Source organism: Cyrtonyx montezumae, unplaced genomic scaffold (genome assembly GCF_038088225.1).
Source record: "Cyrtonyx montezumae isolate F1298 unplaced genomic scaffold, pur_monq_1.0 scaffold_29, whole genome shotgun sequence".
Lineage (NCBI taxonomy): Eukaryota > Metazoa > Chordata > Aves > Galliformes > Odontophoridae > Cyrtonyx > Cyrtonyx montezumae.
Genome location: NW_027072033.1, coordinates 2,750,948 through 2,765,256, shown reverse-complemented (window position 1 = coordinate 2,765,256; position 14,309 = coordinate 2,750,948). Strand labels below are relative to the sequence as shown.

The following is a 14,309-nucleotide window of genomic DNA, read 5'->3' as shown; positions in this document are numbered from 1 at the left end:
AACCACTCTTCTTTCTTTTGAGTCATGTCCAAGGAGTTCCAAACATCACAGTTCTGGCACATCCTACAATTCTGAGTGTAATACAAATTGCTAAAAGTATATTTTCAATCATCTCATGTAAGAGGTTTCAGGACACTGTCAGCATGAAATATTTTAGTCATCTATTTTCTTCAATATAACTTACATTAAAAAATGAAAAATAAAGCCTTCTTTTGTCAGCTCACTGCATGCTTTTCACAGTGGAAAATATGAGTTGTTTCAATCAAATTCATTTTTATAATCTAGTTCTTTGTGCAGTAAGGTCTGGTCTGAAAACACCTCTAAAAGCACCAATTCACTGGATTAAAAGAAAACTCAGAGCATTTCATCAGGTATAGGTTTTATAACTGTTGACTTATACTATATCCACTGGTGTTTTTTGAGCAATAAAAATACCAGCAACACTACAGTCAGCATTTGCAGAACATTTTCCAAGTATGAATGCACAACGAAACCCTGTTTGTTTATGTAGGACCAAACTCTGTTGCTGCTGGCAAAAGCAGGAACTGCACACATGCATGCTGAGGGCACCTGTTAGATCTTAAGTGTTTATGTCAGAAAGATTGTCAAATTCAGTAGCACAATATTTCCATGACATAGCTCTAAAAAAGCCAATGAAGCCTCCAGATTACAGTCTGGAAGAACTATATAATGGGTTTTAAGATGGACTCTAGCATAAATCTTGCAAGTTCCTTTAAAAAATATCAGTTAGACCAGTACAGTAAGAGAGCATTTCTTCCACAGTTGAAGAAGTATTTCATATCTGCTCCCACATCCCAGTCTTCAGCTGCCTGCTTCTGTTTTTCTTAACAAGAGGTAATTTTTGCAAAGGTAGACAAACAAAGCACAATTAAGTTACTGTCTAATTACTCAGTGACCATGAACATGGCCCTTACTGGACTGCCACCTGATGTCATGCTTTCCGGTTCGTACTAGTCATTAATGAGGTGTCTGTAATCAAGCTAACCCAGGCTACTGCACATGCCTTAACATTTCTTTAATGAACAAAACACACTGCATCCTCTGGGATGGGTGTACATTTTTGTTTTTTGCTGCTGAGTTTAGAGTCCAGCTTGCACCCGAACCTACTCATTTTTCAGTGATCACACAGAAAACACTTTATGGCATAATAATTATTTTAAGCCACTCCCACACCTGTTTCACCCATCAGTTGCACTCTTCTGCAATCAAAACCTGCAGCCTTAAGATGCAAGTCAAGAAGCCAAGTGATACATACATTGCTAGAGAGGCAGCTGTAGTTGCTCATGAAGTCAAAGCCTTGCCAGGAAGATCCTTCAGCCTAAATCTGTCTTATCTAGGTATTATAAACACAAGAGCATATATTTAGAAATGTCTGTTTGCTACTCTGTGGCTAAAATGAATTTACTTCTCTAAGACAAGAGATGGTCAATTTTCATTTTGAAATGCAGAGTAATCTTTATCCACCAAATTATTCAGCACTGTTGGAATTCCACACATCTCACGTGCCTTTCTTCTTTTCAAGTGGTAAGTTTATGAGCAGGCTGTGAGTCTTGTAATTCCACTTACTTGTTCTCACTCTCCGCCCAACCCAGATGCTTGAAACTCATTGTAGTAAGGAGGCACTTTGGGCAGGAGAAAGAAATAGCAATTTTGGTGAAGATTCTAGCATGAAAATCTAATCCCCTTAGTTAATATTCTGTGTTAGGAACAGAGGTAATGGTTGCCATTGTAGAAACCTCTACAGTTGTATATAACATTTCCTCCCTTAAAAGTTCCTTATAAAGACAGCTCCTAAGGAAATGACAAAACAAACCATTACCATTTATTTTCACTGGAATAGAAATGTGTATCAAATCCCCTTAAACGTTATAGTTACATAAAGAGAGGTCCTACGGTTGGAGAAGTGCAATGAAGGAAGGAGTCACAGAAGCCCTGCAGAAGAATAAAAGCAAAGAGAGCCCCGTCCTGCTGCTGTCTTTTTTTTTGAGCTGTACAGTCTCAACAACCAGTCAGCAGAATTATTTTTTAACTGTCTATTGGGTCTGTACAGCCTTGGTTAAGCTTATGTTACCAATGCGTGTGACACAGCAGGGTGAGATTCCATAGTGCTCATAATACATTCAGAAATGTGTATCAAAGTGTCATTAATTCTGAATTGTTGAGGTAAAATAAATAAATAAATAAATACAAATTAAGAAATTAAAGAAGTCAGCCCTATGAAAAATATTTCTAAATATAGCTCTGACTGTGTTTGTGTGTTTGTGACAGAAAATACTTCATTTTCCTGCATCTCCTTTTCAGAATTTCAGCTTCAGAGACTTTCATATCAAACTCACTTAACAACTAATAAGGAAACAAAAACCTAGTTATGATAATAAAAGGCAAGTCTCCAACGCTGTTACTTTTTTTAAGGAAGAAACTCTGCAGCCTGATGTTCTACCAGCTAATACAAAAGTAATAGTAGTCACCCACTGTCAGTCAGCAGTATGAATCCATTAAGGTATGAGCAAGGTCTAGTACAGTAAACAGGAACTACCTGTAACCAGGCTAAGCCAGTACCGACAGATCCTCTTATTCTTTTTCCAGACACTGTTTCAAAAGCAGACAACTTTTTTTTTCTCCCTTCTTTCTCTTAACAGCCACACCATTCAGAAGTGTCAACCTCAATGAAGAAGTTAAAAAGTAAGACAATGGCATGGTAGAAATCTGGAGCAGGTAGAAAACCAATGTCTGCTTAAAAAGATGAAAGAACAATGCATGGCATTTGCTTAACAGAAAGATATGCCAGTTCTTTAATAAATAAAGTGACAGACTTGAGTATAAGTTTTAGGACTGACCAGTAGAAGAGTGAGAAACACGTAGTTAGCTAACACTTGCAACCAAGACATGCGCTTGTGTCTGAAAAAAGAATATTGCACTAAAAGAAGAACTCTCGAGGCCTTAAATTCTTCCTTCACTGACTTAAAAAGGTAACTAACCATTTCCTGTAAGCAGTAGCAAACCTGGTTTGGTCCACATCTCTACAGGTTGACAAAACTTTATCTATGAACCTGTATTCCATTTCAGGGCCAAAAGAGTCCTGCATAGGAGTACGCTTCAGGCGTTTTGTTTCTTGGGTGTAACCTTGTTTGCTGCTGGATTCATTCACACCATCAACATCCATAGCTTGTGCCATGTGGCTTGTCGCAGCACTGGGGTGTGAGTTATGCAAAGTTTCATCACTGCTGTCCACAGATGCAACCACCACACTCACAAGAGGAAGTCTGTTGATTAAGTGGTGCTGAAGGTAAAACACACGCCTCCTTCAGAGGGAAAGGAAGAAAAAAAAAAACAAACCATGAGCTGATAATAATCTGCTGTTGCTGCTGAAAAGCACAATTTGCCACCGCACACTCAGTACGCAGCAAAACATTTAACTGAATGCAGACGGAGTGAATGTGATAACCTCAAGATGAACAACTGGAAAAAAACCATTGTACTGATTGCACAAATGCACTGATCTCAGTAATAAAATTTGCAATACCATCCAGCAAATTATTCCTTATACACTGTTAAATAAAATGTAAACTTCACCTCTTTCACTAGCAAACAAGTATCACTGCGCAAAATCTACTATCACAGTTCACACTTCACAAAACAAGCCCCTCCGTTCAGCCTAGACAAGACTTGTTAAAGAAGACAGCAAAAATTTAATTACAGAAAGCAACTTTTGCATGTATATGCTTGCAGGCTTATAAAAGCTGCACCCCTGCAATCCCTGCAGATATCTTCTGCAACTACAAAAACAGTAGGAATGCAATCCTGTAACCAAATAGTCTTGGATTTTAAGAAAAAGGACAGATTTTGTTACTGGAAGAAGTGCTGCACCTCATGAAACACATGTTTTAGTTCTGACTACTTTAACAGCACACATCCGTCCTGTTCAGCTTTGCCCCTGTGCTTTCTAAGTGAGCCAAGCCTGCTAGCCAACACAGAGTAGATCACAGCCAAAATCATATATATATATATATATATATATATTCATATGTTTTAGTAGCAAAAGAAAAAAAATTCTCACTGACTTTGGCAACCTTCACTATTATCTCATCAGGTATATATACACAGCTGGCAAAGCAGAATTTTTCTACAGCTGATCCTTCTCCTTCGTGTCTCTTGCTATATCTTTTTCCCTTTAAATATCTTAAGAGTGAGAAGACACTTGCACAAACCATAGGGACAAATGGAGCTGACGCCAACAAGATACTTAACCAAATCAAGTTTTCTATTCAGAAGCTCTGACTGTTCTTGAAATGTTTTCCAACAGTTGCTTAGAAATTGAACTGAGTGTTACCTTTTAAGATCAGAAAAATAACTAATTTGGAAACACCGGGCAAAGAATAATCCTAGAACTAGAAAGATGCTCTTCTGACAAAGTCCTCTTACCTATGACACCACAAAGTTTCATGCCCTGGGTAAGTGTTGATCAGATCAGTGCAAAAATCCAACTCCTCCTCTAAATATCGGGGGATATCCACACTCTGCTCCTTCACACAAGCAGCTTCTGCTCCTTCACATTCCCCCTCCGTTTGAAGGCTAGAGTTTTGTTCATTTTCCATTTGATTTTGTACCAGTGTATTATCATCATTCACAGTTCTGCCTATCAAGGACTTGAGTAAGAACTGGCGGTAATGAAATCCACTGTGGTCTGAGACATGCATGGAAACCCAGTATTTAGTGGAAGAAAGTTCATCAAGGAGAACCTGAAATAAAAAGCAGCAACAGTTATCAACCAGAGTAAAGGAGATCTCTATCACCATTTTTTTGTTTTGTTTTGTTTTTTTGGGGGTCACCTCTCCTCTGGGGTTTTCAAAGCTTACAGTTAGCATTTAGGAAGAAACAAAGCAAAATGAAAGAAACACTGCACATTTTCCACTGTGTAATGGCAGGTATCTTGGCATCCATGAACTAAAGAAACAGTATGTATTCCACAGTTTGAAAAGGTAGGTGTCACAGAAGCAAGAAAACAAACGGTCAAAACCTCAGAATGGCTCGGTATGAAGACTAGAGGAGTGAGAGGTAGAAAGCAAACCAAACTCCATGGATGTTATTAATTACAAGTACTTTAATTTTTGTCTAGAGCATGACACATTAGGAGATTGAAAAAGGAAAAAAGATTTACAGTAATTCATGCTTTCATTTCCAGGATAGAATGCTGACCATAACTCATTCTAAGTCCTACGGACTGTGGAATACAAGAGTGTTTGTCTATAATTAAGATGCTCCACTCAAAATAGATAATTGGTGAACTCCCAGAAATGTTATCAAAGAAGCATGATAAATACTTCTATTACTGACTGCAGATGTATTTATAACATAGCTGTGTCACCGGTTTGCGGGACAGTTCGACCCGGTACCGTGACAATTGAGGCAGGGGACCCACGGGCCCACACCCCGGGGAAGGGGAAGGGGAAAGGGAAAAAGGAGAAGGGAGATGGGCCCAGGAACAAAACAGTGGCAACGATCTGAGGAGGAAAGCTAATTTACTAAATAAGATATCAGAAAGGAAAATAACACAATATAATATAATATAATTGGAATTGAGGCAAATGAATCAAATAAAATGAGCAAGAGAGAGAGTGTCTGATAAACCGAAGGCCTTACGCTAACGCTGAAGGCGGACGGCTGCAACAAACACCCACTGCCGAGCTCGGTCCCGAAGGGAAGAGAGAGTCCCGTGACTGCAGACAGTTTTTATCTTTCCCTCTGAGCGTAAACACGTAAGAACGCAAAGCATCGCAAAGTCCTCTGGGGAATGGAGTTCTTCTTCTCTTCTGAGACAGGCATACCTGGAACTATCGATGGTCCACGGAGCTGGGACATTAACTCCTTAACTCCAAATGCACTACATGATGTTATGATGTGGAATACCAGTACCAAAAATCATAAAACCATGACATTCCACCCCTTATTCAACATCATTACATCATGCTTAATATATATATATACATAAACAATGATTAACAAGCATTAAATACAAACACATACAACATACATATATACATATATACATAGTAATAGAATTACTGAGGGCGCTCTCCCCACATCAAATTCCCTTGTGGTACACACTGAACATCCCCATTCTTCTGCATCACCCACCAGGTAGACCCAGGTCCCTGAGCAAAAACAGTCCCACGGAGAGGTTTGCCTTCTCCAGAAGCTGGAAGAACCCAAACCGCTTTTCCCAACATGTTCTTCACATGTACTACAGGAACCTTATCTCCTTCTACAGTGGGTAGAGAGCTGGATTGGGCAGGACCATCGCGATTGATGGATCCTCTGGTGTTGACCAACCAGGTGGCTTCTGACAAATTCTTCTCCCAATGCTTAAATGTTCCACCACCCATTGCTTTCAACATTGTTTTTAACAACCCATTGTACCTTTCAATTTTACCAGAAGCTGGTGCATGATAGGGGATATGATAAATCCACTCGATGCCATGATCTTTGGCCCAAGTATTTACAAGAGAATTTTTGAAATGAGTTCCATTATCAGACTCAATTCTCTCTGGAGTGCCATGTCGCCATAGGACTTGTTTCTCGAGCCCTAAGATGGTGTTCCGGGCGGTAGCATGGGGTACTGCGTATGTTTCAAGCCACCCAGTAGTTGCCTCTACCATGGTGAGCACATAATGCTTACCACTGCGAGATCTTGGTAAGGTGATATAATCAACCTGCCACGCCTCTCCATATTTATACTTTTGCCATCGCCCTTCCTCCCAAAGAGGTTTCATCCTCTTGGCCTGTTTAATTGTGGCGCATGTGTCACAGTCATGGATAACCTGTGTAATAACATCCATAGTTAAGTCCACCCCTCGGTCTCTAGCCCACTTATATGTTGCATCTCTTCCTTGATGGCCTGAGGTCTCATGGGCCCACCGAGCTAGAAATAATTCACTTTTGTGTTGCCAGTCCAAGTCTACTTGAGCCACCTTAACTTTGGCAGCTCGATCTACCTGATGGTTATTTTGCTGCTCTTCAGTTGCCCGGCTCTTAGGAACATGAGCATCTACATGGCGCACCTTTACAACCATATTCTTTATTCGGGCAGCAATGTTTTTTCACAGTTCAGCAGCCCAAATAGGTTTACCTCTCCGTTGCCAACCATTTTGTTCCCACTGTTGTAACCACCCCCATAAAGCATTTGCCACCATCCATGAGTCAGTGTAAAGATAAAGCACTGGCCACCTCTCTCGTTCAGCAATATTTAAGGCCAGCTGGACAGCCTTTACCTCTGCAAATTGACTTGATTCTCCTTCTCCTTCAGTGGCCTCTGCAACTCGTCGTGTGGGGCTCCACACAGCAGATTTCCATCTGCGGTGCTTACCCACAATGCGACACGATCCATCTGTGAACAAGGCGTATCTCTTTTCATTGTCTGGTAGTTCATTATATGGTGGGGCTTCTTTAGCACGTGACACCTCCTCAGCTGGCGTTGTTCCAAACGTTTTACCTTCAGGCCAGTCCATGATCACCTCCAGGATTCCTGGACGGTTGAGGTTCCCCATCCGAGCTCGCTGTGTAATCAGTGCAGTCCACTTACTCCAAGTGGCATCAGTAGCATGATGGGTAGAGGGAGCTGTTCCTTTGAACATCCAGCTCAGCACTGGCAGTCGAGGTGCCAGGAGGAGCTGTGTTTCAGTACCGATTACTTCGGAAGCAGCTCGAACCCCCTCGTACGCGGCTAAGATCTCCTTCTCAGTTGGAGTGTAGCGCTCCTCAGACCCCCTGTACGCCCGACTCCAGAATCCAAGGGGTCGGCCTCGGGTCTCTCCAGGAGCTCTTTGCCACAAACTCCAAGTGGGACCTTCCTTTCCAGCAGCAGTGTAGAGGATGTTCTTTACACCCTGTCCCGTCCGCACTGGCCCCAGGGCCACGGCGCGGGCTATCTCCTGCTTAATTTGTTCAAAAGCCTGCTGCTGCTCAGGGCCCCACACAAAATCATTCTTCTTCCGCGTCACCCGATAGAGAGGGCTCACAATGAGACTGTAGTTTGGAACATGCATTCTCCAAAAGCCCACTACACCCAGAAAAGCTTGGGTTTCTGTCTTACTGGTGGGTGGAGACATGGCAGTAATTTTGTCAATCACATCTGTAGGGATGTGACGACGTCCATCTTGCCACTTTATACCTAGGAACTGAATTTCCTGTGCAGGCCCTTTCACTTTGCTTCGCTTGATAGCAAAGCCAGCTCGTAGGAGAATTTGGATAATCTGCTCTCCTTTCTCAAAGACTTCCTCTGCTGTATTGCCCCATACAACAATGTCATCAATGTATTGCAGATGCTCCGGAGCACCACCCTGCTCCAATGCAGTTTGGATCAACCCATGGCAAATGGTTGGACTGTGCTTCCACCCCTGGGGCAAACGGTTCCAGGTGTACTGAACACCCCTCCAGGTGAAGGCAAACTGTGGCCTGCATTCTGTGGCCAGAGGAATTGAAAAGAAGGCATTAGCAATGTCAATGGTGGCGTACCACTTGGCTGCTTTTGACTCCAGTTCATACTGGAGTTGTAACATGTCCGGTACAGCAGCACTCAGTGGGGGTGTGACTTCATTCAGGCCACGGTAATCTACCGTCAGCCTCCATTCTCCACTGGCTTTACGCACCGGCCATATGGGGCTGTTAAAAGGTGAGTGAGTTTTGCTGATCACTCCCTGTCTCTCTAGCTGACGGATCAGGTTATGAATGGGGAGCAAGGAATCCCTGTTGGTGCGGTACTGCCGTCTGTGGACTGTTTTTGTAGCAATTGGTACCTGTTGCTCCTCCACTTGTAGCAACCCCACAACAGACGGATCTTCTGATAGGCCAGGTAAAACAGATAGCTGCTTAATGTTGTCTGTGTCCACAGCAGCTATTCCAAAAGCCCATCGGTACCCCTCGGGATCCTTAAAGTGCCCCCTTCTGAGATAGTCTATACCAAGTATGCATGGAGCCCCCTGTCCGGTCACTATAGGATGCTTCTGCCAGTCTTTACCAGTGAGGCTTATTTCTGCCTCCAACACAGACAATTCCTGAGAGCCCCCAGTCACTCCAGAGATATAAATCAGTTCTGCCCCTTTATAACTTGAAGGCATTAGAGTACACTGTGCACCAGTATCCACCAGTGCCTCATATTTTTGTGGTTCTGATGTGCCAGGCCACCGAATCCACACAGTCCAATACACTCTATTATCCCTCTCCCTCCTCTGGCTGAGGGCAGGGCCCCTCTATTGGTTACCTGTAGTGACAGGAACAACTTCACTGGTCGTTGGTCTGTGTTGTAATTCTCTCACCCGTGCTCGCAGTGCAGGGGTGGGTTTTTGATGCCATTCCTTCATATCTTCTCCATTTTCACGTAAGTAACTCCACAGAGCCGCGCGTGACATGAAGCTAGTGCTGTCATTTGCTCGAGCAGGACGGCATTTGCTTCTGAAAGCTGCAATCTTTTCAACCCTATCAATCAGTCGGGATACTTTCTCTAACACGTCTTCCATCTGTACTTCTAACCTTGATATGGCTGAAATGGAAGCGTGTGATGGTGGAAATTTTTGTTCAAAGTTTTGAAGTGTAAGAATCAGTTCAAAAACTGGGGGTTTTCTGTCTTGGTCCTCATATCTGTTGAACGTTGTCACTAGTGTACCGGCGTACCTTTCTGGTGCTGTTTTTGAAAGCTTCTGACATATTTCGGGTGTACTCCTTACTTTCTCTGGATCATGGTCCCGATCTTCAGGATCAAACGTGGGATCATACAGCATTTCTGCCACAGCTGTTTCTCTCAAATACTGGATGCCTTCCTCAATAGTTTTCCATCTTTTCACTTTAGGTGCCAGGTCACTCTTGTAGGGATATCTTTCCCTCACAGCTACTAACATTCGTTGCCAGAGACTGGCGATTCCATCCATATACCGGCTGATCCCTCTGTCGACAGCTGGGTCACGGGCAATGTTTCCTAGTTGGCGAGCTTCATTACTGTCGAGGGACACACTGTTGGCCCCGTTGTCCCAACACCGAAGCAACCAAGTGACAATACTCTCATCCGGACGTCGAATAAACTCTTTTCTTGAGCCTTGAATCTCAGACATTTTCATGGGTCGACGAAACGTGGTAACTTTGACTCTCTCATCATCCTCATCATCACTATGTCCATGCCTCTCACTTTTCTTTGTTGCCTTTCTTGGTGGTGGTGGTGTTGAGGACCCCCCCTCGCCTGGATCTTCCTCTTCTTTCGCCACCTCTTCTTTGCGTTCTAGGCGTGAGGACACACGTTTCCATTTCTGGCCTTCTACCGGGGCAACTGACTTTGATACTGGTGCTTCCTTTGGCTGGTCAGATGTGCCTGGGAGGTTTTCCTCTTTGGCCTGAGCCTCAGTTTGGACACTCTCTCTCTCTCTCTCCCGAACAGTATATATGCCTCGGTAAGCATAAGCCAAGCCCCAGATAAGCTGTTCCACCTCAGATCTTTCTGAGCCACAACACCCATTACTCAGATACAGGCCTAGCTCCTCAGGATCCTGCAAGTGTTCAGGAGTAAAATCCCATGGCACCGGGGGACCCCATGCTTCTAATTTCTTTCCTAAAACTCTCCACTTTCCCTGCCATTCAGCATTCTCTGTTTCTGGGAAAAGCTTCCTCCACATGGTGTAAAGTGCCATTATAAGGGATACATTCAGGAGGACCGATATCCCAATCGTTAACATAGTCCCTAAGCTGTAATCTTGAAAATTCATAAGGAACTGAGAGGAGAATCTGGACACCCATTCAAATGTTGTTTGGTTTGTTAACACGGTATCGTTTGTTACATTAGCCGGGGTGCCCAGGTATTTGGCAGGTGCCTCCATCACTGCTTTTAGTTTGTCATATAGGGACCAGGCTCCATAGATCAGACTGGCAAGCTTAACCAAGTTCCAGTACGTTTTGAGCATTAAAAGGGAAAAAGCAATGAAATACAATCCCTGTAAGGGCAGTTTTAACAGAAACAGTAAAAACATTTTTTTTTCTTTTACTCAAACAAGCTGGCAGCACCCGAAAAGTTTACAAATATTCCAGGAGAACTGGCAGTACGCCTGGACTTCAAGGTCGTGTTTTGCCGTACAGGACCTGCAGTACAGATAAGCTTCCGAACAAAAGACAGAGATTCACTCTAAAAATATGTCTCTGCCCGGCTAAGGTAGCTAGTCGAGCCCCACGTTGGGCGCCAAAATTGTCACCGGTTTGCGGGACAGTTCGACCCGGTACCGTGACAATTGAGGCAGGGGACCCACGGGCCCACACCCCGGGGAAGGGGAAGGGGAAAGGGAAAAAGGAGAAGGGAGATGGGCCCAGGAACAAAACAGTGGCAACGATCTGAGGAGGAAAGCTAATTTACTAAATAAGATATCAGAAAGGAAAATAACACAATATAATATAATATAATTGGAATTGAGGCAAATGAATCAAATAAAATGAGCAAGAGAGAGAGTGTCCGATAAACCGAAGGCCTTACGCTAACGCTGAAGGCGGACGGCTGCAACAAACACCCACTGCCGAGCTCGGTCCCGAAGGGAAGAGAGAGTCCCGTGACTGCAGACAGTTTTTATCTTTCCCTCTGAGCGTAAACACGTAAGAACGCAAAGCATCGCAAAGTCCTCTGGGGAATGGAGTTCTTCTTCTCTTCTGAGACAGGCATACCTGGAACTATCGATGGTCCACGGAGCTGGGACATTAACTCCTTAACTCCAAATGCACTACATGATGTTATGATGTGGAATACCAGTACCAAAAATCATAAAACCATGACAAGCTGGCACCTAAGTATTTTATCTAAACTGTAAACATTTTTGAACCTTCATTTATAGTCAGGAAGGGGAGTTTCAGTAATGGACAAACCTTTTGCTCTAGTTTCTTGCATTAGAAGTAATAGTTATACACTTACATTGCATTGCTCATTCTGTGGAATTTAAACTCTCAGAAAGTTTAAAGCTGTATCTTTTTCACTTACTTTTAAAGACTGTATATAACCATATTAGTATATTCTTGCTTTAACATCTTTAAAGATGCTTAAAGCTACCTCCATCACTTAACAGGACTGAGTGATGCAAAGCAACTTTCACAGGCTGTCTTCCACAAGAGGAGATGAAGTTGGTCACTTAATAAACAGGAAGGTAGGAAAATAAGAGGTTTCATACCATTGTTGCCTGTGTCTTCAACACCAATCATGGGCCAAGTTGGACACCAGTCCCAAGCTGGAGGACTGCGACTGCTGTAATGGATAAATTCCCAGCCAACCTCAAACTGGCGTACAATTTGCTGGTTGAGCAGGATGCAGCCAGACACTTGTGATTCCTGGTGGCTCCATTTTCTTAAGTGTTTTTATAAATTATCTCATTACAGGACTTCAGTGCATGCTAACTAAGAGTACAGGTGTTACTGAATTAAGGGGAGCTGTTCTATGACTCTGTGTTGACTATGATTCTACACTGACTTTCTCCAGGGTAGGGAGGCCTTGCAGAGGGATCCTGACAAACTGGATGGCTAGGCAATCATCAGCTGCTTGAAATTTAGGAAGAACAAGTGCTAGATTCTTTTATCTGGGACAGCAATCCTGGATGTAAGTACAAACTGTTCCCTCAATGTGCTCAGCACAGAGCAGAGGAGCTGAGGGGAGGAGGCCTCATGGCCACTGCAGCTCCTCACAGGAAGCAGAGGGGCAGTGCTGAGAGCTCTGCTCTCTGTGGCACTGATAGGATACAAGGGAACAGCATGGAGCTGTCAAGGGAGGTCAGGCTGGGGGCCAGGGAAAGGTTTTCACTTTAGGGTGGTGAGGCACTGGAACAGGCTGCTCAGGGCAGGGGTCACAATACCAAGATGCCAGAGTTCAAGGAGCATTTGGCCAACGCTCTTGGTCACAGTGTTTGACTTTTGGGTGGTCCTGTGTGAAGCCATGAGTTGGATGTGATGATTCCTGTGTGTCCCTTCCAACTTGGGACAGCCTGTGATTTCACATGCAGCATTCTTAACCGGTGCTAAAATACCTCATTCCCAGTTCTGCTATTTCTCTGTTCTCAGGAGAATTTAATTTACTATTTTAGATTTCTGAACATTAAAATTTTAAGATCCTATTAAAAATAACATAAGGCTTAAGAGTGACATCAGAAAAATCAGACCATCCTTTAATCAGCAGGAACTGGTACTACGCACATTATTTCCAACTTAGATCTCTGGATAATCTGATTCATTTAAGTGACAGGCTTGTAAGCTACAAACTTACAGGGGAACATAATTGGATATTTTTACTCCCTGCATAAAGCAAAGTAAACAGAATGATTCACAGTATTATTCCTTATCTGATTCAGAAAACCTGTTGTAGAAAAGCACATTTCTCTTGCAAAAAAAAAAAAAAAAAAACACAACACTTTCTAACTCTGACTTTAAAGTTACTTAGGTAAACATTCTATCCCCAAATTATATATATAATAGCCCCATTATATCTTTCGTGTTCCTTATTTTCCTAATTTTCTGACATCTAAAACAACTAATGCAAAGCCATTTGAATAGGTGCATCAGTGATGTCATGAAAAAAAAAATCTAAAATCAGTACGGATATTTTAGAATTCTAGAATCAATATGGAAGCCAGATGGACAACATCAGAGCAACTTGGTTCCTTCACGGAAACGAAGATAAAGACAACAGGAAATATGTGGCAGCCACCAAGACAGGCAGAGTTGGGAATGATATAACAAATTCCAGACATTTCTCCACAGATAAGTTTTTGACTTGACAAGCATAGGCAAGTGCCAATTAATTAAACCACCAGATAAATTCCAACTTTGAGAAGTTATTCCTACCAAGATACAACTATTTGTTTACTTTAATTATTAAGGAACAGCAAATACAGAAAACAATCATGGTATTATCACAAACTTCCAGCTACTGTCAACTTGAGCATAAAACTACTGAGTCTTAATTAAAAGTTCCAGAATTTTTTGCCCTCTTCTCCCTCACATTTTTAATAAACTTATCAAATATTTATGTAAATATCTCTTTTTCTTATTTGTAGATCTCTAAATTCTGCCCTCCAAGCTATCCTAATCCCATAACACTAAGTTTTCCATAACTATGTTTTTGTATCAGCAGATAATCTGAATGCTGGGTTGTCTCACTCAACGAGACTGGAACATAATTCCTACTTATTATCAGCATGATACAGATATTTAAATTTCTCAGGTAACAATTAACAGGAAACATCCAGTTGCCAGCAGTAGCTGGCTCACAAAACTTAACAATAAGAGCT

General features: G+C 42.5%; 1 protein-coding gene across 2 annotated transcripts in view; it reads right to left on the bottom strand.

Annotated features, from left to right (window-relative positions):
• Positions 1–905: 905 nt before the first annotated feature.
• Positions 906–14,309, bottom strand: part of PTAR1 (protein prenyltransferase alpha subunit repeat containing 1) — a 35,658-nt gene continuing 22,254 nt past the window's right edge. The window contains exons 6-8 of one of the 2 annotated variants that reach the window (XM_065740610.1): positions 4,444–4,760; positions 3,000–3,323; positions 906–1,643 (exon numbers count right to left, since the gene is read on the bottom strand). In XM_065740610.1, the coding sequence (XP_065596682.1) occupies positions 1,625–1,643; positions 3,000–3,323; positions 4,444–4,760 (660 nt within the window). In that variant the 3' untranslated portion in view covers positions 906–1,624. Of the gene's footprint in view, positions 3,324–4,443; positions 4,761–14,309 lie in introns of both variants that reach the window. The other variant, XM_065740609.1, reaches the window with a different exon arrangement.